We start from the raw sequence: 24475 nt of genomic DNA on the forward strand, positions 1-24475 counted from the left end.
ATAACATATAAAAATCCCACCCAAAATAGAAAAATTCCACCCAAAAATACCAAAAATCCCAAAAAATAGAAAAATCCCACCCAAAATACAAAAATCCACCCCAAAAATGACCCCTAAAATTATAAAAATCCCACCCACAAAAATACAAAAATCCCACAAAAAATACAAAAATTCCCCCCAAAAATCCACCCCAAAAATCAAAAAATCTCCCAATAAAATCCAAAAATCCCACCCAAAATACCAAAATCCCACCCAAAATACAAAAATCCACCCCAAAAATATAAAATCTCACCTAAAAATACAAAAATCCCACCCAAAATATAAAATTCCCACCCAAAATACAAAAATCCACCTCAAAAATACAAAAATCTCACCCAAAATACCAAAATCCCACCCAAAAATAGAAAAATTCCACCCAAAAATAATGTCACCCAAAAATCCCACCCAAAATACAAAAATCCCATCCAAAAATACAAGAATCCCACCCAAAATAGAAAAAATCCCACCCAAAAAATCCAAAAATCTCCCAATAAAATAAAAAAATCCATCCCAAAATCCCACCCAAAAATACAAAAATGCTATCCAAAAAATAGAAAAATCTCACCCAAAAATACAAAAATCCCATCCAAAAATAGAAAAATCCCACCCAAAATTACAAAAATCCCCCCAAAATACCAAAATCCCACCCAAAAATCCACCCCAAAAATCCCAAAAAATCCCAAAATCTCCCAATAAAATATAAAAATCCCACCCAAAATACAAAAATCCATCCCAAAAATCCCACCCCAAAAATCCAAAAATCTGCCAATAAAATATAAAAATCTCACCCAAAAATAAAAAAATCCCACCCAAAATATAAAATTCTCCCCCAAAAATTCCAAAATTCCCCAAATCCCTGGGAAAGGTGACAAGGCCACAGAGCTGGGGATGAAACCAAAATATTCAAAAAACCTCAAAATATAAAACCCATCAAAATATTAAAAATAAAAAAAATATTAAAAGCACCAAAATATAAAAAAAAAATAAAATTAAAAGCACCCAAGCCCCATCACCAAATAAAAAACCCCAAAATATAAAAACCATCAAAATATAAAAAAAAATTAAAATATTCAAAGCACCAAAATATCAAAAATAAAAAATATTAAAAGCACCAAAATATTAAAAAAAAATAAAATTAAAAGCACCCAAAATATAAAAAAAAATAAAATTAAAAGCACCCAAGCTCCATCACCAAAATATGAAAAAACCTCAAAATATCAAAGCCACCAAAATATCAAAAACAAAAAAAAATATTAAAAGCACCAAAATATCAAAATCACCAAAATAGCAAAAATTTAAAAAATTAAAAGTACCAAAATATCAAAAATAAAAAAAAATCAAAACCACCAAAATATCAAAAACATCAAAATATAAAAAAAAAAATTCAAAGTACCAAAATATCAAAAATAAAAAAAAATCAAAACCACCAAAATATCAAAAACATCAAAATATAAAAAAAAAAATTCAAAGTACCAAAATATCAAAAATAAAAAAATATCAAAAATATCAAAATATCAAAACCATCAAAATATCAAAACCACCAAAATAGCAAAAATTAAAAAAAAAAAATCAAAAGCACCAAAATAGCAAAAACATCAAAATATAAAAAAAAATAAAATTAAAAGCATCAAAATACCAAAAATAAAAAAATATTAAAAGCATCAAAATATCAAAAACAAAAAAAAAGCACCAAAATATCAAAAATAAAAATATTAAAAGCACCAAAATATCAAAAATTAAAAAAAAAATTAAAATCACCCAAGCCCCATCCCCAAAATATTAAAAAATACCCAAATTATAAAAAAAAAATAAAAAACACCAAAATATCAAAAATAAAAAAAAATTAGAAGCACCCGAGTCCCATCACCAAAATATTAAAAAATACCCAAATTATAAAAAAAAATAAAAATTAAAAACACCAAAATATCAAAAATTAAAAAAAAAAAATTAAAAGCACCCAGCCCTTTCCTTCCTCCTCAAGAAGAGAACAGCACAAAAATAAATTTATTTTATTTTATTTTTTTTTTAATTAGTTTTTATTTTTTTTGCTCCTGCATCCACAGTCACTGTTTGGTTTTTTTTTTTCTTTTTTTTTTTTTATTTATTGAGGTAATTTGACCAATTTTCCATTTTCAGCTGAGAGCAGAAAGTTCCTCTTCTGGGATGGCCAAATCTGGGAGGGGAGAAAGGGAAAGTTGATTAGGAAATTAAATGGATTGAAATTCCCATTTTTGGGAAAATTCCAGGCTGGAAACACAAATTAAATTAGAAAATTCAAAATCCCTGTGCTGGAATTATTCCCTGAGGGAATAAAAATGATGGAGGCAGAAAAATTCCCATTTTTGGGGGAAATTCCTGGCTGGAAATTAAATTGGAAAATCCCCAAATCCCTTTGCTGGAATTATTCCCTGAGAGGATAAAAATGATGGATGCAGAAAAATTCCAAATTTTGGGGGGAAATTCCTGGTTGGAAACAGAAATTAAATTGGAAAATTCCAGATTTTCTGTGCTGGAATTATTCCCTGAGGGAATAAAAATGATGGAGGCACAAAAATTTTCATTTTTCATGGAAATTTCTGGTTGGAAACAGAAATTAAATTGGAAAATTCCAAATCCCTGTACTGGAATTATTCCTTGAGAGAATAAAAATGATGGAGGCAGAAAAATTCCAAATTTTTGGGGGAATTCCAGGCTGGAAACAGAAATTAAATTGGGAAATTCCAGATTTTCTGTGCTGGAATTTTTCCCTGAGAGGATAAAGATGATGGAGGCAGAAAAATTCCCATTTTTCATGGAAATTTCTGGCTGGAAACACAAAAATCTTGGTTGGTAACAGAAATTAAATTAGAAAATTCAAAATCCCTGTGCTGGAGTTATTCCCTGAGGGAATAAAAATGATGGAGGCAGAAAAATTCTCATTTTTCATGGAAATTCCTGGTTGGAAACAGAAATTAAATTGGAAAATCCCCAAATCCCTTTGCTGGAATTATTGCCTGAGGGAATAAAGATGATGTAGGCACAAAAATTCCAAATTTTTGGGGGAAATTCCTGGTTGGAAACACAAAATTCCTGGTTTGAAACAGAAATTAAATTGGAAAATTTCAGATTTTCTGTGCTGGAATTATTCCCTGAGGGAATAAAGATGATGGAGGCACAAAAATTCCCATTTTTCATGGAAATTTCTGGCTGGAAACACAAAATTCCTGGCTGGAAACACAAATTAAATTGGAAAATCCCCAACTCCCTTTGCTGGAATTATTGCCTGAGAGAATAAAAATGATGGAGGCAGAAAAATTCCCATTTTTCATGGAAATTTCTGGTTGGAAACACAAATTAAATTGGAAAATCCCCAAATCCCTTTGCTGGAATTATTCCCTGAGGGAATAAAGATGATGGAGTCACAAAAATTCCCATTTTTGGGGGAAATTCCAGGCTGGAAACACAAATTAAATTGGAAAATTTCAGATTTTCTGTGCTGGAATTATTCCTTGAGAGAATAAAAATGATGGAGGCACAAAAATTCCAAATTTTTGGGTGAAATTTCTGGTTGGAAACACAAAAATCCTGGTTGGAAACACAAATTAAATTGGAAAATCCCCAAATCCCTTTGCTGGAATTATTGCCTGAGAGAATAAAAATTATGAAAACAGAAAAATTCCAATTTTTGGGGGGAATTCCAGGCTGGAAACAGAAATTAAATTGGAAAATCCCAAAATCCTGTGCTGGAATTATTCCTTGAGAGAATAAAAATGATGGAGGCACAAAAATTCCTAATTTTTGGGGGAAATTCCTGGTTGGAAACACAAAATTCCTGGTTGGAAACACAAATTAAATTGGAAAATTTCAGATTTTCTGTGCTGGAATTATTCCCTGAGAGAATAAAAATGATGGAGGCAGAAAAATTCTCATTTTTCATGGAAATTTCTGGTTGGAAACAGAAATTAAATTGGAAAATCCCCAAATCCCTTTGCTGGAATTATTCCCTGAGAGAATAAAAATGATGGAGGCAGAAAAATTCCCATTTTTGGGGGAAATTCCTGGCTGGAAACACAAATTAAATTGGAAAATCCCCAAATCCCTGTGCTGGAATTATTCCTTGAGAGGATAAAGATGATGGAGGCAGAAAAATTCCAAATTTTTGGGGGAAATTCCTGGTTGGAAACACAAAATTCCTGGTTTGAAACAGAAATTAAATTGGAAAATTTCAGATTTTCTGTGCTGGAATTATTCCCTGAGAGAATAAAAATTATGGAGGCAGAAAAATTCCCATTTTTGGGGGAATTCCAGGTTGGAAACAGAAATTAAATTGGGAAATCCCCAAATCCCTTTGCTGGAATTATTCCCTGAGGGAATAAAGATGATGGAGGCACAAAAATTCCAAATTTTTGGGGGAAATTCCAGGCTGGAAACACAAATTAAATTAAAAAATCCCAGATTTTCTGTGCTGGAATTATTCCAAATCCCCCCAAATCCCCCCAAATCTCCTCCTGCCCCTCTGGGACCATCCTGCTGTACCCCAAACCTTCCTGGCTGTACCCAAAACCTGTCTGGCTGTACCCAAACCCCAAATCCCAGATCCCAAACCTCAAACCCCAGACCCCAAACACCAAACCCCAAAATCCCAAACCCCTCCCCATCTCCCTGGCTGTACCCAAACCCCAATCCCCAAACCCCACACCCCGAACCCCAAACTCCAAACCCCAAAACCCCAGACCTCAAACCCCAAACCCCAGACCCCAAAACCCCGAACCCCAATCCCCAAACCCTACACCCCAAACCCCACACCCCGTACCCCTCCCCACCTTCCTGCCTGTACCCAAACCCCAAACCCCATTCCCAAACTCCAAACCCCAGACCCCAAACCCCACACCCCGAACCCCTCCCCACCTTGCTGCCTGAACCCAAACCCCAAACCCTGTACCCCTCCCCACCTTTCTATACCCAAACCCCAAACCCCAGACCCCACACCCCGAACCCCACACCCCCCAAAGCCGCAGACCGCACCTTGCTGCCGGTCCTCAAACCCCAAACCCCACACCCCAGACCCCGAACCCCAAACCCCACACTCCGAACCCCAATCCCCAATCCCGTACCCCACCTTGCTGCCGGTACCCACACCCCAAACCCCACACCCCGAACCCCAAACCCCACCTTGCTGCCGGTACCCACACCCCACACCCCGAACCCCACACCCCAAACCCCACACCCCACACCCCGAACCCCACACCCCAATCCCGTACCCCACCTTGCTGCCGGTACCCACACCCCACACCCCACACCCCACCTTGCTGCCGGTACCCACACCCCACACCCCACCTTGCTGCCGGTACCCACACCCCGAACCCCGAACCCCACACCCCACACCCCGAACCCCAATCCCCAATCCCGTACCCCACCTTGCTGCCGGTACCCACACCCCGTACCCCGAACCCCACCTTGCTGCCGGTACCCACACCCGTACCCCGTACCCCACCTTGCTGCCGGTACCCACACCCCACACCCCACACCCCACCTTGCTGCCGGTACCCACACCCCACACCCCACACCCCACCTTGCTGCCGGTACCCACACCCCGTACCCCACACCCCACCTTGCTGCCGGTACTCCACGGCCGCCAGGAACAGCCCCCGCGCCGGGGCCATGGCGTGCGGCGGCAGCGCCCGCGGGTCCTTCCGCTGCAGCAGCTCCTGGATGTCCCCGGGGGACAAACGGCCCTGACCCACGGCCACCAGCGCCCCCACCATCCTGCGCACCTGGGACGGGATGGGACAGGGACAGGGGAGAGGGGACAGGGACAGGGACAGGGGAGAGGGAGAGGGGACAGGACTGGGACAGGGACAGGACAGGGATAGGGGACAGGAATAGGGACAGGGATAGGGGACAGGGAGAGGGGACATGACAGGGACAGGACAGGGGATAGGGACAGGGATAGGGACAGGGAGAGGGAGAGGGGACAGGGACAGGGACAGGGACAGGGACAGGGGACAGGGACAGGGGAGAGGGACAGGGGACAGGACAGGGACAGGGACAGGAGAGGGAAGGGGACAGGGACAGGGACAGGGACAGGGACAGGGACAGGACAGGAACAGGACAGGGACAGGGACAGGACAGGGGACAGGGACAGGGACAGGACAGGGACAGGACAGGGAGGGACAGGGGGATCAGCACAAATCCTGCTCTGAAAAGCGCCTGAGGGTGCAATGCAGGATGGAACTGGGAATGGAGAGTTTGGGAAGAATCCCCCAATTCCCCATCCCCAATTCTCATCCCAAATTCCCCACCCTCAATTCCCCATTTCCAATTCTCCATCTCTAATTCTTCTCCCAAATTCCTCATTTCCAATTCTCCATCCCCAAATCTCCTCCCAAATTCCCCATCCTCCATTCCCTATTTCCAATTCTCCATCCTCAATTCTCCATCTTCAATTTTCCATTTTCAATTCTCCATCCCAAATTCTCCATCCACAATTCCCCATCCCCAATTCTCCATTTACAATTTTCCATCCCCAATTCTCCCCCAAATCCTCTACCTCCAATTCCCCATCACCAATTCTCTATCCTCAATTCCCCAGCCCAAAATAATTTCCAGTTTTCCATCTCCAGTTTTCCATCCCCAATTCTCCATTTCAGATTTTCCATCCCCAATTCTTCCCCAAATTCTCCATTTCCAATTTTTCATCCCCAATTCATTTCCAATTCCCCATCCCAAATTAAATTCCAATTCCCCATCCCCAAGTCATTTCCAATTTTCCACCTCCCATTCTCCAATTCTCCATCCCAAATTCTCCATCCACAATTCCCCATCCCCAATTCTCCATTTACAATTTTCCCTCCCCAATTCTCCATCTCCAGTTTTCCATCCCCAATTCTCCATTTCAGATTTTCCACCCCCAATTCTCCCCCAAATTCTCCATTTCCAATTCTCCATCTCCAGTTTTCCATCCCCAATTTTCCATCTCCAGTTTTCCATCCCCAATCCTCCATTTATAATTTTCCACCCCCAATTCTCCCCCAAATTCTCCATTTCCAATTCCCCATTTCCAATTTTTCATCCCAAATTCATTTCCAATTCCCCATCCCAAATTCTCCATTTCCAATTCCCCATCCCAAATTAAATTCCAATTCCCCATCCCCAATTCATTTCCAATTTTCAATCCTCAATTCATTTCCAATTTTCAATCCTCATTTCCAATTTTCCACCTCCAATTCTCCAACTCTCCACCCCAAATTCTCCCCCAAATTCCCCATTTCCAATTCCCCATCCCCAATTTTTCATCCCTCATTTGGAATTAAACATTCCCTCCCCTCCTGCCCTTTCCAAACTCTCCAAAATCTTAAAAAAAAAAAAAAAAAAAAACAAACAAACAAAAAAAACAAAAACCCAAAGCTCACTAAGCAACCTGGTCATGTTTATCCCTTAAAAAAATCCAAAAATCCAAGAATCCAGGATGTTTTTATCCAGAGGAATTCTGGGATTTTGGAGTGCCCAAATTTCTCTCCTGTGTGATTTTTTCCACCCTCACTAGAGGTCATTGCATGCCACAGCTTTGCTGCCTCCACACTGGTAATCAAAAAAACCCAAAATTCATGGCACAAAAAAAAAAAATTAAAAAATCCACATTGAGCTTTTGGGGTGGTTTCAGTTTTTTCTCCAATAAAAATTCCCAGGATGAGGAGTTCAAACCCCATTCAGGGGGAATATCAGGAATTTCTGCCTCTAATAATAATTATTATTATAAAATATTATTATTAAATATATATATATTAAATATATATTAATACATTAAATTATATTAAATAATTATATTAAATAATTATTATTACTATTACTATTTTAAATACTCAAAGCAATATTTTTTTGGCACCAAATCCCTCCTCAGATTTGTTGTCCAGAGTTTTGCTTGGCACTGGATTAAAAAAAAAAAAAACAAAAAAAACCCCAAATTTGGGTTTGTCAAAACATCAAAACAGAATTAAAAAATAGCTGCTTGCTCTTCCCACAAAACACCCCCTCTCCTCCAAAAAATAAATTTTCTCCTGCCTCTACCCTGCTCCCAGAAATAATTCCTGAATTTAGGATGAGCTGAGGGCACAGCAAACCCCCAGGGGAATAATTTGGAATTATTTCCAAGAAAATCAAGAGAAGTTTCAGGCAAAAAAAAAAAAAAAAAATAAAGTTTTGCTTCTTTTTTTCCAAAAAACAATGAAAATTAAAAAGAATTTTACCACTGCAAGGGCAGAGATTGTGGGAAGGATTTTTTGGGGGGTTTAAGGACAAATTTAGGAAATTTTTGGGTTTATGGATGAAATAAAGAGCCCAGATCCTCACCCTGCTGATTCCAGGAGAGTCCCACAGCTGGAAAATTGCTAAAATTCTCAATTTTGAGAGTGGCAAAATTAAAATTTGGGTGGTGCAGCAGCTGCAGGTTTTACCTGTCGATAAAGGAAGGATCTGCCCTTGACCTTCACCTCCCAGAACTCCAATTCCCTAAAAAAAACCAACAAAAAAAAAAGGATTTAAATCAAATTTCAGGTGGTTTTTAACAGACAAATCACAGGTGAATGAGAGTAATTAACCTGGGGCACAATTATTTCTTAAAAATGAAAAAAAAAAATAAATCTGGGGATGGGGAATTGGAATTGGAAATGGAATTGGGGATGGAGAATTGGGGATGGGGAATTGGGGAATTTGGGGATGGGGAATTGGAATTGGGGAATTGGAATTGGAAATGGAAAATTGGGGATGGAGAATTGGGGATGGGGAATTGGGGGTGGGGAATTTGGGATGGGAATTGGAATTGGGGATTGGGAATGGAACTGGAATTGGAAATGGAAAATTGGGGATGAACTATTGGAAATTGGGGAATTGGAATTGGGGAATTTGGGATGGGAATTGGAATTGGAAATGGAAAATTGGGGATGGAGAAATTTGGGATGGGGAATTTGGGGAATGGAGAATTGGAGATGCAGAATTTGGGATGGGGAATTGGGGAACTGGGGGTGGGGAATTTGGGATGGGAATTGGAATTAGGGAATTTGGGAATGGAACTGGAATTGGAGATGGAGAACTGGGGATGGAGAATTGGGGAGTGGGAATTTGGGATGGAAAACTGGGAAATTTGGGATGGAGAATTGGGGAATTTGGGATGGGGAACTGGGGAATTTGGGATGGGAAATTTGGGGATGGGGAATTGGAATTGGAGATGGAGAATTGGGGAGTGGGAATTTGGGGATGGGGAATTGGGAATTGGGGAATTGGGGAATTTGGGGATGGGGAATTGGGGAACTGGGAATGGGGAATTTGGGGATGGGGAATTGAAATTGCAGATGGAGAATTGGGGAGTGGAAATTTAGGGAGTGGGAATTTGGGGATGGGGAATTGGAATTGGGGAATTGGGGAATTTGGGATGGGGAATATGGGGATGGGAATTGGAATTGGGGATGGAGAATTGGGAATTGGGGATGGTGAATTGGGGAATTTGGGATGGGAAATTTGGGGCTGGATAATTGGAATTGGAAATGGAGAATTGGGGATGGAGAATTGGGGAATGGAGAATTGGGAATTTGGGATGGGGAACTGGGGATAGGGAATTTGGAGATGGGGAATTGGAATTGGGGAATTTGGGAATGGAACTGGAATTGGAAATGGAAAACTGGGGATGGAGAATTGGGGATGGGGAACTGGAATTGGAGATGGAGAACTGGGGATGGAGAATTGGGGAGTGGGAATTTGGGATGGAAAATTGGGGAATTTGGGATGGGGAATTGGGCAATTTGGGATGGAGAATTGGGGATGGAGAATTTGGGAATTGGGGATGGACAATTTGGGATGGGGAATTGGATTTGGGATGGGGAATTGGGAATGGGGACTTGGGGAATTGGGATGGGGAATTGGGGATGGGGAATTGGGGAATTTGGGATGGGGAATTGGGGAATTTGGGATGGGGAATTTGGGGATGGGGAATTGGAGGTAGAGGATTTGGGGAGGAATTGGGGATGGAGAATTGGAATTGGAAATGGAGAACTGGGATGAGAAATGAGGAGTTTGGGGTGGAGATTTTGGGGATGGGGAATTGGAAATGGAGAACTGGAAATGGAGAATTTAGGATGGAGAACTGGAAATGGAGAATTGGAAAAGGAGAATTGGAAATGAACTGGGGATGGGGAATTGGTTGTGAAGAATTCAGGATAGAGAACTGAGGGTGGAGAATTGGAAATGGAGAACTGGGAATGGATTTGGGATGGAGAACTGGGAATGGATTTGGGATAGAGAATTGGGGGATTTGGGCTGGAGAACTGGGAATGGATTTGGGATAGAGAACTGGGAATGGATTTGGGATTGAGAACTGGGAATGGATTTGGGATAGAGAACTGGGAATGGATTTGGGCTGGAGAACTGGGAATGGATTTGGGATGCAGAACTGGGAATGGATTTGGGCTGGGGAACTGGGAATGGATTTGGGATGGAGAATTGGGAATGGATATGGGATGGAGAACTGGGAATGGAGAATTGGAAAAGGAGAATTGGAAATGGAGAACTGGGAATGAATTTGGGATGCAGAACTGGGAATGAATTTGGGATGCAGAACTGGGAATGAATTTGGGATGGAGAACTGGGAATGGATTTGGGATGCAGAACTGGGAATGGATTTGGGATGCAGAACTGGGAATGGATTTGGGATGGGGAACTGGGAATGGATTTGGGATGGAGAACTGGAAATGGAGAACTGGAAAAGGAGAATTGGAAATGGAGAACTGGGAATGAATTTGGGATACTGGGAATGGATTTGGGCTGGAGAATTGGGAATGAATTTGGGATTGAGAACTGGGAATGGATTTGGGATTGAGAACTGGGAATGGATTTGGGATGGAGAACTGGGAATGGATTTGGGATGGAGAATTGGGAATGAATTTGGGATGCAGAACTGGGGATGGATTTGGGATGCAGAACTGGGAATGGATTTGGGATGCAGAACTGGGAATGGATTTGGGATGCAGAACTGGGAATGGATTTGGGATGCAGAACTGGGAATGAGGAGCTCCCACCACTCCCATCCAACCCAACCCCCCTCACAGCCAGGCCTGGCTCAGCTCCCTTTTGCTGCTTGGATAAAAACACATTTTTTTCCCCCAAAAACACATTTTTTTCCCCCAAAAACACATTTTTTTCCCCCAAATTCCCAAATTCTCCCTCTCTCCAGACAGCATCCACCTCCTCCATCCCTGATTTTCCTATTGCATTAAAACAAATTAAACTCCTCAAGATGGATCAAAACCTTTAGAAAAAAAAAAAAAAAAAAAAAAATCCTGCAGGGTTTGAAAAAGAACAAAACACTTTTTTTTTTTTTTTTTTTTTTTTTTTGCCTAAGTGTGAAATTTTGATTTTTCCTGTCAATCTCACAAATGAAATAAATTTTTTTTTCCCAGCACCTTGCAGTGAATAAAAGGTGGCAGAGGGGGCACATCCTGAGCATTTTTTGGAAACTCCACTCCACTTCCAGCGTTGCTCAGCAACTGGGAGAGATGGGAGGAAATTTTTTCAGGGTCAGACAAGTGGGCAATTCACAAAGGAAGGGAAGAACTGGGAAGAAAAGCTGCTTTATTTGTCACAGAAATTGAATTTATCCTTCTGTGCTTCCTCCTTTGGGACAGAAAAAAAAAAAAAAAAAAACCTCCTTAGATTAGGCTGAAAAAAATAAAAAAAAAAAATTTCAATTTATGAGTTTTTTCTTTAGGAACAGTTCATTCTCCTCCTGCAGTGAAAAAATCAAAGTATTTGAGAAATATTTGTTGGGTATTTACCCCATCACTGCAAATGTTCTCAAAGGGAGAATTTTATAGATTAAAAGCAACCAGGATTCAGTAATTTAAAAAAAAATAAAAATAAATAAAGGAATAAAATTCAAATCTGACACAAACCCCAAACCCCACATTTTTTTTCCCTCTAAATCGTGATTTTGGTTATTACTGAAGAGTTCAAAGGCAAAATGGCAAAAAAAAAAAAAAGAGGCAAAAAAAAATGGCATAAAGGAAAAATAAAAAAGGAAAGGAACAGAGTTTGCAAATCACTTTTGAGGTTTGATTTTTTGAAGCCACAAATATCCCAATTTAACAGAGAATCCTTGGGATAACAACCCAAAAAAAAGATTTTTTTCCTCAATTAAAAAGCACAAAAATGCAGTTTGGGTTTGTTTTCAAGCTGAGAGAGAAAAAACAGCAAGAAAATAAATATTGTGTTCAGGTGATAAATATCATCAGAAATAAATATAATAAATCATAAAGAAATCATTATTTTTCTGGGAAAAAACCCTCAAAATTCCAGTTTCTGCTTAATTCAGCCACAAAATTTCAATACTTGCAAGACCTGGCCCTAAAGAACCTGATCCTCAACTCTTGTTTTTGTTTATGAAAATAAAAAACTGGATTTTCCTTCACCAGCATCTGCAGTGAGAGTTACTGGTTTGGAGTGTTCCCAAATTTTAGGCACAAAAAAAAAAAAAAAAAAAAAAAAAAAAAAAAAAAAAAAAAAAAAAAAAAAATTAAAAAAAAAAATTGTGTGGTTTTCCTTCTATTCCCAAATTTTAAGAAAAAAAAAAAAAAAATCCCTTGGCAGAAGTGATTTTTAGCCACCAAAATGAGCATAAATGGTCATAAAAAAGTAAAATTTACCCTTTAAAAAAAAAAAAAAAAAAAAAAAAAAGGAAAACCTCACATGCTCAGCATGGGGCAAGCAGGAAATCAATTCCCAATAAAAAAATAAAAATAAAAATTTGGAAATATTTTTTTAGGGAAAAGCTGAGTGCCTGGGTTCTGTCCTTTGCTGGTAGGAAAAAAAAAAAAAATCAAACCCAAATTCTTTGGCAGAGGTGATTTTTAGCCAGGAAAATTTGTATAAATGGTAATTAAAAAGTGAAATTTACCTTTAAAAAAATAAAAAATAAAAAAATTAGCTGTTCCCTGCCCAGTTCCACATCCCAGCTTCACCCCAAGGGCAGGGCAAGCAGGAAATAAATTCCCCCCAAAAAATAAAAATTTGGCAGTTTTTTTTTAAGGAAAATCTGGGTGCCTGGGCTCTCACCTGTGCTTGTAGATAAAAAACAAAATTTCTTGGCAGAGGTGATTTTTAGCCATCAAAATTTGTATAAATGCTAATTAAAAAGTAAAATTTACCTTTAAAAAAAAAAAAAAAAGGAGCTGCTGCCTGCCCAGTTCCACATCCCAGCTCACCCCAAGGGCAGGGCAGGCAGGACATCAATTCCCCCCCAAAAAATAAAAATTTGGAATTATTTTTTTAGAGAAATCTGAGTGTCTGAGCTGTCACCTGTGCTTGTAGATAAAAAACAAAATTTCTTGGCAGAGGTGATTTTTAGCCACCAAAATGAGAGCAAATGCTCATTAAAATGTAAAATTTATCTTTTTTTAAATAAATAAGGTAAAACCTGACAGGAGCTGCTGCCTGCCCAGTTCCACATCCCAGCTCATCCCAAGTGCAGGGCAGGCAGGACATCAATCCCCCCAAAAAATAAAAAGAAAAAAACCTCTGGAAAAATCTGAGTGTCTGGGCTGTCACCTGTGTTTGTAGGAAAAAAAAAAAACCAAACCCCAATTCCTTCCAGAGGTGATTTTATCCACCAAAATGAGAGTAAATAGTGCAAGAACAGCTGTCAGGAGCTGCTGCCTGCCCAGTTCCACATCCCAGTTCATCCCAAGGGCAGGGCAGGCAGGACATCAACTCCCAAAAAACTCCCTCAAAAATACAAAAATTGGGAAGTTTTTCTTTAGAGAAAATTTGAGTGCCTGGGCTCTCACCTGTGCTTGTAGATAAAAACCAAATCCCTCAGCAGAGGTGATTTTATCCACCAAAATGAGAGTAAATAATGCAAAAAGAGCTGCTGCCTGCCCAGTTCCACATCCCAGTTCACCCCAGGGACAGGCAGGACACCCCAAGGACAGGCAGGACACCCCAAGGGCAGGCAGGACACCCAAGGGCAGGGCAGGCAGGACACCCCAAGGGCAGGGCAGGCAGGACACCCCAGGGCAGGCAGGACACCCCAAGGGCAGGGCAGGACACCCCAAGGACAGGCAGGACACCCCAGGACAGGCAGGACACCCCAAGGACAGGCAGGACACCCCAGGACAGGCAGGACACCCAAGGGCAGGGCAGGCAGGACACCCCAGGGCAGGCAGGACACCCAAGGGCAGGGCAGGCAGGACACCCCAAGGGCAGGCAGGACACCCCAAGGGCAGGACAGGCAGGACACCCCAAGGACAGGGCAGGCAGGACACCCCAGGGCAGGGCAGGCAGGACACCCCAGTGGCAGGCCAGGACACCCCAAGGACAGGCAGGACACCCCACGGGTCAGGACAGGACACCCCAAGGACAGGCAGGACACCCCAGGGGCAGGGCAGGCAGGACACCCCAGGGCAGGCCAGGACACCCCAAGGACAGGCAGGCAGGACACCCCCAAGGACAGGCAGGACACCCCCAAGGGCAGGGCAGGACACCCCAAGGGCAGGCAGGACACCCCCGGGAATGGCAGGACAGGCAGGACACCCCAGGGCAGGGCAGGCAGGAACCCCAGGGGCAGGTAGGACACCCCAAGGACAGGCAGGACACCCCAAGGGCAGGCAGGACACCCCAAGGACAGGCAGGACACCCCAAGGGCAGGACAGGCAGGACACCCCTAAGGACAGGACACCCCAGGGCAGGCAGGACACCCCAAGGGCAGGACAGGCAGGACACCCCAGGGCAGGGCAGGCAGGACACCCCAAGGGCAGGACAGGTAGGACACCCCAGGGCAGGCAGGACACCCCAAGGGCAGGACAGGTAGGACACCCCAGGGCAGGCAGGACACCCCAAGGGCAGGACAGGCAGGACACCGATCCCCCCCCAATCCCAGGGTCTGTGAGCCGTGCGAGCCTCACCCGAGCGGGCCGTGCCGGGCCAGCAGCCCCGGGCCGGGCCGGATCCGCAGCTGCAGCAGGGTCCGCACCGGGCTGGGCTGGGCGGGGCCGCCCGGCGAGCGGAACGAGCTGAAGTCGTGCGTGCCCAGCAGCAGCTCGGCTGCCGCCCGCATGGCCGCGATGTCCAGGGGGCTGCGGACAGCAGGGCGAGCCTCAGACACCGGGAACCCACCAGGTCAAACCACGGGGACCGGGCCAGGCTTAAACCACAGGGATTAGGCCAGGCTCAATCCCCTGTGAATTAAGCCAGGCTCAAACCCCAATAAATTACATTAGGGTTAAACCCTGGTGAATTACACCAGGCTGAAACCACAGTGAATTAAGCCAGGCTGAAACCCCAATAAATAACATCATGGTTAAACCCCAATGAATTACACCAGGGTTAAACCCCAATAAATAACATCATGGTTAAACCCCAATGAATTACACCAGGCTGAAACCCCAGTGAATTACATTAGGGTTAAACCCCAATAAACTACATTAGGGTTAAACCCTGGTGAATTACACCAAGCTCAAACCCCAGTGAATTAAGCCAGGCTCAAACCCCAATAAATAACATCAGGCTTAAACCCCAATGAATTACACCAGGCTCAAACCCCAGTGAATTACATTAGGGTTAAACCCCAATAAATAACATTAGGGTTAAACCCTGGTGAATTACACCAAGCTCAAACCCCAGTGAATTACACCAGGCTGAAACCCCAGTGAATTACATCAGGGTTAAACCCCAATAAATTACATTAGGGTTAAACCCCAAGGGATCACACCAGGCTCAAACCCCAAGGAATTAAGCCAAACACGAACCCCAATGGATTAAACCAGGATTAAACCTTAAGGAATTACACCAAGCTCAAACCCCAGTGAATTACACCAGGCTGAAACCCCAATAAATTAAGCCAGGCTCAAACCCCAATGAATTACACCAGGCCGAAACCCCGATAAATTAAGCCAGGCTCAAACCCCAAGGCATTACATTAGGCTCAAACCCCAATGAATTAAGCCAGGCTTAAACCCCAGTGAACTAAACCAAGCCCAAACATTTCACATTTATTTCATTTCCACCATTTCACACTTACTTCTGCCTTCCACAACCCGCATTAAAAGAACTCTGTGCAGACCAAATCCCCCCTTAACCCCTTTTTTCCCCCCGGATTCCCCGGCAGGTGGGAGGGACTCACCCTCCAGGCGGAGCCCAGCACAGGTCGCGCTCGAAGACGGGGATCTGGGAGTGGTGGGCACAGCCCAGCAGCAGGCGGTAGATGTAGGTCCTGGACACGGCAGAGAACCGGGCGTGGAAGGTGCTGGGCACCCGCTGGGCACTGAGGATGCTGCGGGGCACAGGGACAGGCTGGGTGGGGCTGCAGCCCAGGATGGGGCCAGAAATGGGAGTTCTGCCACCAGATGTTAAACTAGGTGGGGCAGCGACCCTTATCTCTGTGGGAGATATCTCCTGTTAATGGGCAATGTGTAAAACCAGCTGGGGCAGTGATTTTTATCTTTGGGGATACCTCCTGTTAATGGGTCATTTGTTAAAAACCAAGTTGGGCAGTGATTCTTATCTCTGGGGATATCTCCTGTTAATGGGCCATCTTTAAAAGGAGCTGGGCAATCATCTTTATCTTTTCCACAGCCCATCCTCCCTCCAGGAGATATCTTCTGTTAATGGGCAATGTGTAAAACCAGCTGGGGCAGTGATTTTTATCTCTGTGGGAGGTATCTGCTGATAATGGGCCATGAGTTAAAAGGAGCTGAGGCAGTTATTTTTATCTCTGGGGATATCTCCTGTTAATGGGCCACCTTTAAACCAGCTGGGCAATCATCTTTATCTTCCCACAGCCCATCCTCCCTCCAGGAGATATTTCCTGTTAATGGGCCGTGTGTTAAAATGAGCTGGGGCAGTGATTTTTAATCTTTGGGGATACCTCCTGTTAATGGGTCATTTATTAAAAACCAGGTTGGGCAGTGATTCTTATCTCTGGGGATATCTCCTGCTAATGGGCCACTTTAAAACCAGCTGGGCAATCATCTTTATCTTTTCCACAGCCCATCCTTGCTCCAGGAGATATCTCCTGTTAATGGGCAATGGGTTAAACAAGGTGGGGCAGCGACCCTTATCTCCATGGGAGATATCTCCTGTTAATGGGCCACTTTAAAACCAGCTGGGGCGGTGATTCTTATCTCTGGGGATATCTCCTGTTAATGGGCCACCTTTAAACCAGCTGGGCAATCATCTTTATCTTTCCCACAGCCCATCCTTGCTCCAGGAGATATCTCCTGTTAATGGGCCATGAGTTAAACCAGCTGGGACATTGACTTTTATATCTGTGGGAGATATCTCCTGTTAATGGGCAATGTGTTAAACCAGGTGGGGCAGTGATTTTTAATCTTTGGGGATAGCTCCTGTTAATGGGTCATTTGTTAAAAACCAGGTTGAGCAGTGATTCTTATCTCTGTGGGAGATATCTCCTGTTAATGGGCCATGAGTTAAACCAGCTGGGACAGTGACTTTTATATCTGTGGGAGATATCTGCTGATAATGGGCCATGGTTAAAACGAGCTGGGGCAGTGATTTTTTATCTCTGGGGATATCTCCTGTTAATGGGCCACCTTTAAAACCAGGTGGGAAAATAATTATCTTTTCCAGGCCTATCCTCCCTCCAGGATCATATAATCTGTTAATGGGCCAGATGTTAAAAACCAGGTTGGGCAGTGATTCTTATCTCTGGGGATATCTCCTGCTAATGGGCCACTTTAAACCAGCTGGGCAATCATCTTTATCTTCCCACAGCCCATCCTCCCTCCAGGAGATATCTCCTGTTCATGGCCAGTGAGTCCCAGGGCATGACTGATAAAATTCCATCATCCCACTGGGAGATGCTCCAACCAGGGGAGGAGCCAAGCCTTTCCTACCCAGATAAAAACTGAGATTTTGGACACCAAGGAACCTTCTTCCCACTGGATTCCAGAGGAAAGCCAGACCTTTGCACATCATCCCTGGAGCTTCAGAGGAAACTGCACCTTCTCCAGGAGCACTGCTCCAGCTGAACCACATCTGCCCCTGCAGGAGGATGCAGCCACCATCTCCTGCACCTCTCCCAGAATATTCTCCTGCACTGGATGTGACTCTGTCTCATCCCAAAATTCTGCTGCTCTTCATCCTGCAGGAAAAACCCAGCAGGGACCACAATTCCTGCAGGTGCTGCTTCAGAAGAAACCTCTCCTTAGAAGGGATTTTTTCTCCTGCTGTTTTGCCTTCCTGCCTTTGGAATTTAGTGAGGAGAAAGCAGCCAGGGCAGGCAAAAAAACCCCATGATAGATTTGGGACCACAAATGTCTTTATTTACTTTAAAGAAGGTTGGTGTTCAGGGGATTTTTGCCAGCTCAAGTGCCTCTGGCTCACAGCCCTGCCCTGGCTCAGACCACAGAGGGAGAAATGAAAGCTGAGCCACAAAGATTTGCAAAAACAAGCCCAGGAATTGCTCCACTGCTATAAAAGCATCAGGAGAAATGCAAACTCCATCCTCCAGGCCTGCAGTGGGGTTTGAAGCCAGCACCTCCAGCCTCCTCTAAGCACAAAAATCAAATTATTCCATTTCTTTCCCTCTGCCTGCATGCCTCCACAAGCTTCTGTTAACACTTGTGTGGTTTTTATTAAATAACCACCCTTGCAGAAGGATTCTTTCAGAGCAGCCTGTTTCTGCTCACAAAATTCCTCAGTGCAGGCGGCTCTTCCTGTTGCAATCGTTCCCTTTTAGCCAGGAATGGTTTTCCAGAATTTTCTCCAGCAGCTGCATTTCAGACCTTGCTGAGATCCCATTTTAAAAATAAAGAAATGTGGCATTTTTTTTACCTTTCCAACAGAGCCAGAATGTTGAGATCAAAGGGGGAAAAAAAAAGCCCAAAGACATTTAACTAGAAATGGCAGTGCATGAGAAAAAAAACCATCATGCTCTCTCCACTGACAACAGCAGCTAAAATCCAATTTGCAGGAGGTGGGAGGAATCCCAGCCTTGCCTTGTCACTCAGACAAATTTAATTGTGTGGTTATGAAACCAGGAATGGGAGGTGTGAGACTCCTACACTGCCATTCCCACTCCAAGGACAGCAGAATCCTCCTGAAGTGACTCCAGCTCTGAAATATTCTGATTTTTTTTTTTTTTTTTTGGAGGATGGGATCCTTCTAAATGTGTTTAGAAGTTGAACAGAGAGCAGTGACCACCAGAGGGATTTTAGAGGGATTTTACTCAGCCAGCCTGGAATTCTGTTTTCCTTCCAAGCTCCATCCACAGCAATGTTCTCACAAAGATCCCTCTTGCAACCACATCAAAGTTTGGGTTTTTCTCTTCTGCATGAGCAGAGAATTCCTGCTCCTGGCACAGGGATTTTTCCAGAAGATGAGGGATGAGGCTCAGGCTTGTCACCCCCTGCTTAAGATGAAGCAATTTTGGGAATTTCAACTGAAAATTTAAAGATAGAAATGATATTATATGGGAAATAATTTATAAATATAAATATATGGGATATAATTTATAAATATATGGGATGAAATTTATAAATTTGGGACAAATATTTATAAACATGGGATATTTACTTATTGTGATTTTATTGTTTCTTGATTTATAAATATGGAATTTATAAATATGGGATATATGAGGTGTAATCTCCTGAAAAAGAGAATTTCTGATCTGCTCTTTGCAGGCACTTAAGAAATGACCCCTTCACCTCTGCAAATATCTCCTGTGTGAATATCCAAAGTCCTTTGAGCAAAGTTCCCTGTGCACTTTAACCCCTTCACATCCCCCACCCTGAACTGAAAAAAAAAAAAAAAAAATCTGCATTATTTACATGCAGGAATTGCTGGGGTAGGGACCAGTTTTTCCTGCCCTTGCAGTAAAAAACAATTCCCAAAACCAGGCAGGGCTTTTATCTGAGGAACTGCCAGGGCTGCTCATCCAGATCCCCATCCTGTTTGGGATCATCTGGGGGTTCCCAGCAGGGAACTGAAGCAGGAATTAAATGTTTCACCCACAAAAATAAATTAAAATAAAGGAATATAGGAGCTGGGCTCTGTGTGTGCTCAGAGTTCTCTGCTCCCTCCTTTAAACCACAGGAAACATAAATATTTTTTTTTTATTTAGCAGGTGCTATAAACACTGAAATCTTCTGCTAGAGACCTCATAGCAGTCCAAAATAAATTAAAATAAAGGAATAAAGGAATAAAGGAATAAAGGAATAAAGGAATAAAGGAATAAAGGAATAAAGGAGCTGGGCTCTGTCTGGGCAGGAACTGCTGGCGTCGCGACCAGTTTTTCCCACCCTTGCATTAAAAAAAAAAGCCAAAATGAAGAATTTTTTTCTCTCTGCAGCCACTCACCGGATGGGCTCAGGCCTGAGGTGGCGGTTGAGCGCGTGGGCAAGTTGGTGGCCAGTGAAATCTGCCTTTCCTGGGGGCCTGGGCATGTCCAGGTGGGCGGCGTTGGCCAGGGCGTGCACCCCGCTGTCCGTGCGGCTGGAGATGTGGAACCTGACGGGGCAGCTGGGCCTCAGCTTGGCTGCTGCCTCCTGCCACGTGGGGAGCAGCAGAAGATGGGGAAAATAAGGTGAGAATACAGGAAAATAATTCAGGCATAGTTCAGCAGCAATCAAGCAAAAAATCCGGCAGGAATGGGCAAAGATATGGCAATAACACAGCAATAGTATGGCAATAATACAGAATAATACAGAATAATACAGAATAATACAGAATCTGGTAAAATAATTCAGGCAAAATCCATCAGAAATCCATCAATAATCTGGCAGAAATCTGGCAGCAATGTGGCAAAGATATGGCAATAATATGGCAATAATACAGAATCTGGTAAAATAATTCAGGCAAAATCCATCAGAAATCCATCAATAATCTGGCAAAAATCTGGCAATAATACAGAAGAAATAGGGCAAGAATCTGGTAAAATAATTCAGCCATAATCCAGCAAAAATCCGGCAAAAATCTGGTCAAAATCCATCAGAAATCCATCAATAATCTGGCAGAAATCTGGCAGCAATGTGGCAAAGATATGGCAATAATATGGCAATAATACAGAATCTGGTAAAATAATTCAGCCATAATCAAGTGATAATCAAGCAAAAATCTGGCCAAAATCCATCAGAAATCCATCAATAACCTGGAAAAAATCTGGCAACAATATGGCAAATATACAGCAATAATATGGCAATAATACAGAAGAAATAGGGCAAGAATCTGATAAAATAATTCTGCCATAATCAAGCAAAAATCAAGCAAAAATCTGGTCAAAATCTGTCAGAAATCCATCAATAATCTGGCAAAAATCTGGCAACAATATGGCAAAGATATGGAAATAATATGGCAATAATATGGCAATAATACAGAATAATACAGAATCTGGTAAATAATTCAGGCAAAATCCATCAGAAATCCATCAATAATCTGGCAAAAATCTGGCAACAATATGGCAATAATATGGTAATAATACAGAAAAAATCCATCAACAATATGGCAAAATAATTCAGCAATATTCCAGCAATAATCAAGCAAAAATCAAGCAAAAATCCGGCAAAAATCTGACAAAATAATTCAGCAATAATCCAGCAAAAATCCAGCAAATATCTGGCAATAATCTGGCAAAAAATCCAGCAAAAATCTGGCAAAATAATTCAGCAAAAATCCAGCAAGAATCTGGCAAGAATCCAGCAAAATTATTCAGAAATAATTCAGAAAAAATTCAGCAATAATCCAGAAAAATCAGGCAAAAATCCCAGCAAAAACAGGCAAAATAATTCAGCAATAATCCAGCAAAATAATTCAGTAAAAATGCAGCAATAACCCAGCAAAAATGCAGGAAAAATACAGGAAAAATCCAGGAAAAATACAGCAAAAGTACAGCAAGAATTCAGCAAGAATTCACCAAAAATTCAGCAAAAATCTGGCAAAATAATTCACCAAAAATCCAGCAAAAATTCAGCAAAAATTCAGCAACAATCCAACAATAATCCAGCAAAATAATTCAGAAAAATCCAGCAATAATCAAGCAAAAATCCATCAGAAATTCTGGCTCACCACACCCCAGTGCTGCTCCCACTGGAGTTTGGGGTTGGGAAGAAGTGATGGAGAAGAATTTGGGGGAATTCCTCCTAAAATCAGTGGTGGCTTGTTGGAATAAAGAAGGGACTCAATTTTTTTCAAGCAGGAAAAAATCTATTTTTTATTGATAAACCTCATTTTTATACAGTTTTCACAGACTGTGAGTACAACTCTGATTGGAGAGTAATTTTCTTGCTATTTAATTCATTGGTTAAAAAGTGTTTTATGTGCATGTGCTAAGAGTTTTTTTTTTTTTTAATTCAGGTGTTCACATTTTTCCTTTGTGCATTTTCAAGGGACACATTTATTGTTTGTGCATTTGCAAACTTATTTTTCTCTCCAAGAATAGCATGTTAACTTTTCATAATTTTTTTTTTTTTTTAAAATAGGCTAGCTGGTAATTCATCAGAGCAAAGCTTGATTTTATAGGTTTTTTTTTATTTTATAATTTCTTTTACTTGCCTTTTCTCAGCTTCTGCCCTGAAATCAACATCCAAAATGCCAAAAGAGCTTCATTAGGTGGACAAAGTAAAATCAAAACTAACAATTCATCTCTCTTTGTGTCATGTGAGCTTCCTTAAGTGCACAAAATAAAGTGGAAAATATTAATCTCTGCTTTGTTTTATTGGGTGAGGGGAAAAAAAAAACCAGAGGATCATTAATTTCACAAATTTCACCCCATTTCAACCCAAACTCCAGACAGAAAATCCAGTGAAAATTACTACAGGGAAGAAGTGGAAGATCTGAAAACCACAAAAAGAGGCAGAAAAGCAAAGGAGTGACTCAAATTTTCCTTTTCCTTCCCACCCCATCCCAGCAGTTTGGATTGGGTTTGAATTTGGTACAAATTCAAATTTGGTTGCTGACTCACAAAAACTTTCCAGAAAAAATGTAACCAAGCTGCAGGGGGAGGCCTGGGAAACAGAACAAACTGATTTTTTTTTTTTTTTTCCCTTCCTAATCCTTCCATTTGGAGTTCACATGTGGTTACAATTAACAGTGAAAAAACAAAAAAAAAAACAAAAAAAAAAATCTTTATTTATCACCCTGGAGCAGAGAGGAGCAGACAGAAATCTGAAATAGTTTCCTGCAGCAGACCTTGGCTTGTGCCTCAGCAATTTGTCTGGGAGCTGGAGCTGATTTTTTTTTAAATTTTTTTTTTCAAGTTTCTCCAGAGATGTTTGGGTTTTGCAGGCTCCTCCCTCCCTCTCTCCACCCTTTTCTCCCCCTCCTTCCTCAGCAGACAAAAACCAGGCAGTGCAAACAAGAGTTGAGAGAGACAAGAGGAGAGAACATGGAAAAAATCCTTTTTTTTTTTTTTTTTTTTTGCTGGATCATCCCAACATTGAATTTCTCCAGGCTGGAGAGGAAAAAAGCAGCAGAATCTCAAGTAAATCTGATTATTTCCCCCCTGCTCAGCTCAGCCAGCACACAGGTGCAGGACTGGGGATTTTCCTTCCACAAATGACATTTTCACAGCTGCCCTTCTCCAGCAGATTTTTTTCCCACCTTTCTGAGGAGGAATCAACAAATAAATCCCAATTTGTGAAGCTCAAAGTTCTGTGGATTTTTCCTCCAGCACAACAGGCACCCAAAAATACACTGAATATTCTACCTACTACCTTTTTTTTTTTTTTTTTTTTTTTTTTTTTTGGATGGGATAGAAACTCCTGAAAAAGAGAATTTCTGATCTGCTCTTTGCAGGCACTTAAGAAATGACCCCTTCACCTCTGCAAATATCTCCTGTGTGAATATCCAAAGTCCTCTGAGCAAAGTTCCCTGTGCACTTTAATCTCATCACATCCCCCACCCTGAACTGAAAAAAAAAAAAAAAATCTGCATTATTTACATGCAGGAATTGCTGGGGTAGGGACCAGTTTTTCCTGCCCTTGCAGTAAAAAATAAATTCCCAAAACCAGGCAGGGCTTTTATCTGAGGAACTGCCAGGGCTGCTCATCCAGATCCCCATCCTGTTTGGGATCATCTGGGGGTTCCCAGCAGGGAACTGAAGCAGGAATTAAATGTTTCACCCAGTTAAAAAAAAATTAAAATAAAGGAATATAGGAGCTGGGCTCAGTGTGTGCTCAGAGTTCACAGCTCCCTCCTTTTAGCCACAAAAAACATCTATATTTTTTTTTTCTTTAGCAGGTGCTATAAACACTGAAATCTTCTGCTGGAGATCTCATAGCAGTCCAAAATAAATTAAAATAAAGGAATAAAGGAATAAAGGAAGAAAGGAATAAAGGAATAAAGGAGCTGGGCTCAGTGTGTGCTCAGAGCTCTCTGCTTCCTTCTTTAAGCCACAGGAAATATCAAATTTTTTGTTTTCTCTACCAGGTGCTATAAACACTGAAATCTTCTGCTGGAGACC

General features: G+C 42.0%; 1 protein-coding gene across 2 annotated transcripts in view; it reads right to left on the reverse strand.

Annotated features, from left to right (window-relative positions):
- Positions 1 to 2086: 2086 nt before the first annotated feature.
- Positions 2087 to 24475, reverse strand: part of PUSL1 (pseudouridine synthase like 1) — a 31102-nt gene continuing 8713 nt past the window's right edge. The window contains exons 3-9 of one of the 2 annotated variants that reach the window (XM_056508300.1): positions 20377 to 20526; positions 16181 to 16330; positions 14964 to 15134; positions 8472 to 8526; positions 7881 to 7945; positions 5630 to 5792; positions 2087 to 2212 (exon numbers count right to left, since the gene is read on the reverse strand). In XM_056508300.1, coding sequence (XP_056364275.1) covers positions 2141 to 2212; positions 5630 to 5792; positions 7881 to 7945; positions 8472 to 8526; positions 14964 to 15134; positions 16181 to 16330; positions 20377 to 20462 — 762 coding nt within the window. In that variant the 5' untranslated portion in view covers positions 20463 to 20526 and the 3' untranslated portion in view covers positions 2087 to 2140. Of the gene's footprint in view, positions 2213 to 5629; positions 5793 to 7880; positions 7946 to 8471; positions 8527 to 14963; positions 15135 to 16180; positions 16331 to 20376; positions 20565 to 24475 lie in introns of both variants that reach the window. The other variant, XM_056508299.1, reaches the window with a different exon arrangement.

Source organism: Oenanthe melanoleuca, chromosome 21 (assembly GCF_029582105.1).
Source record: "Oenanthe melanoleuca isolate GR-GAL-2019-014 chromosome 21, OMel1.0, whole genome shotgun sequence".
Taxonomy (NCBI): Eukaryota; Metazoa; Chordata; class Aves; order Passeriformes; family Muscicapidae; genus Oenanthe; species Oenanthe melanoleuca.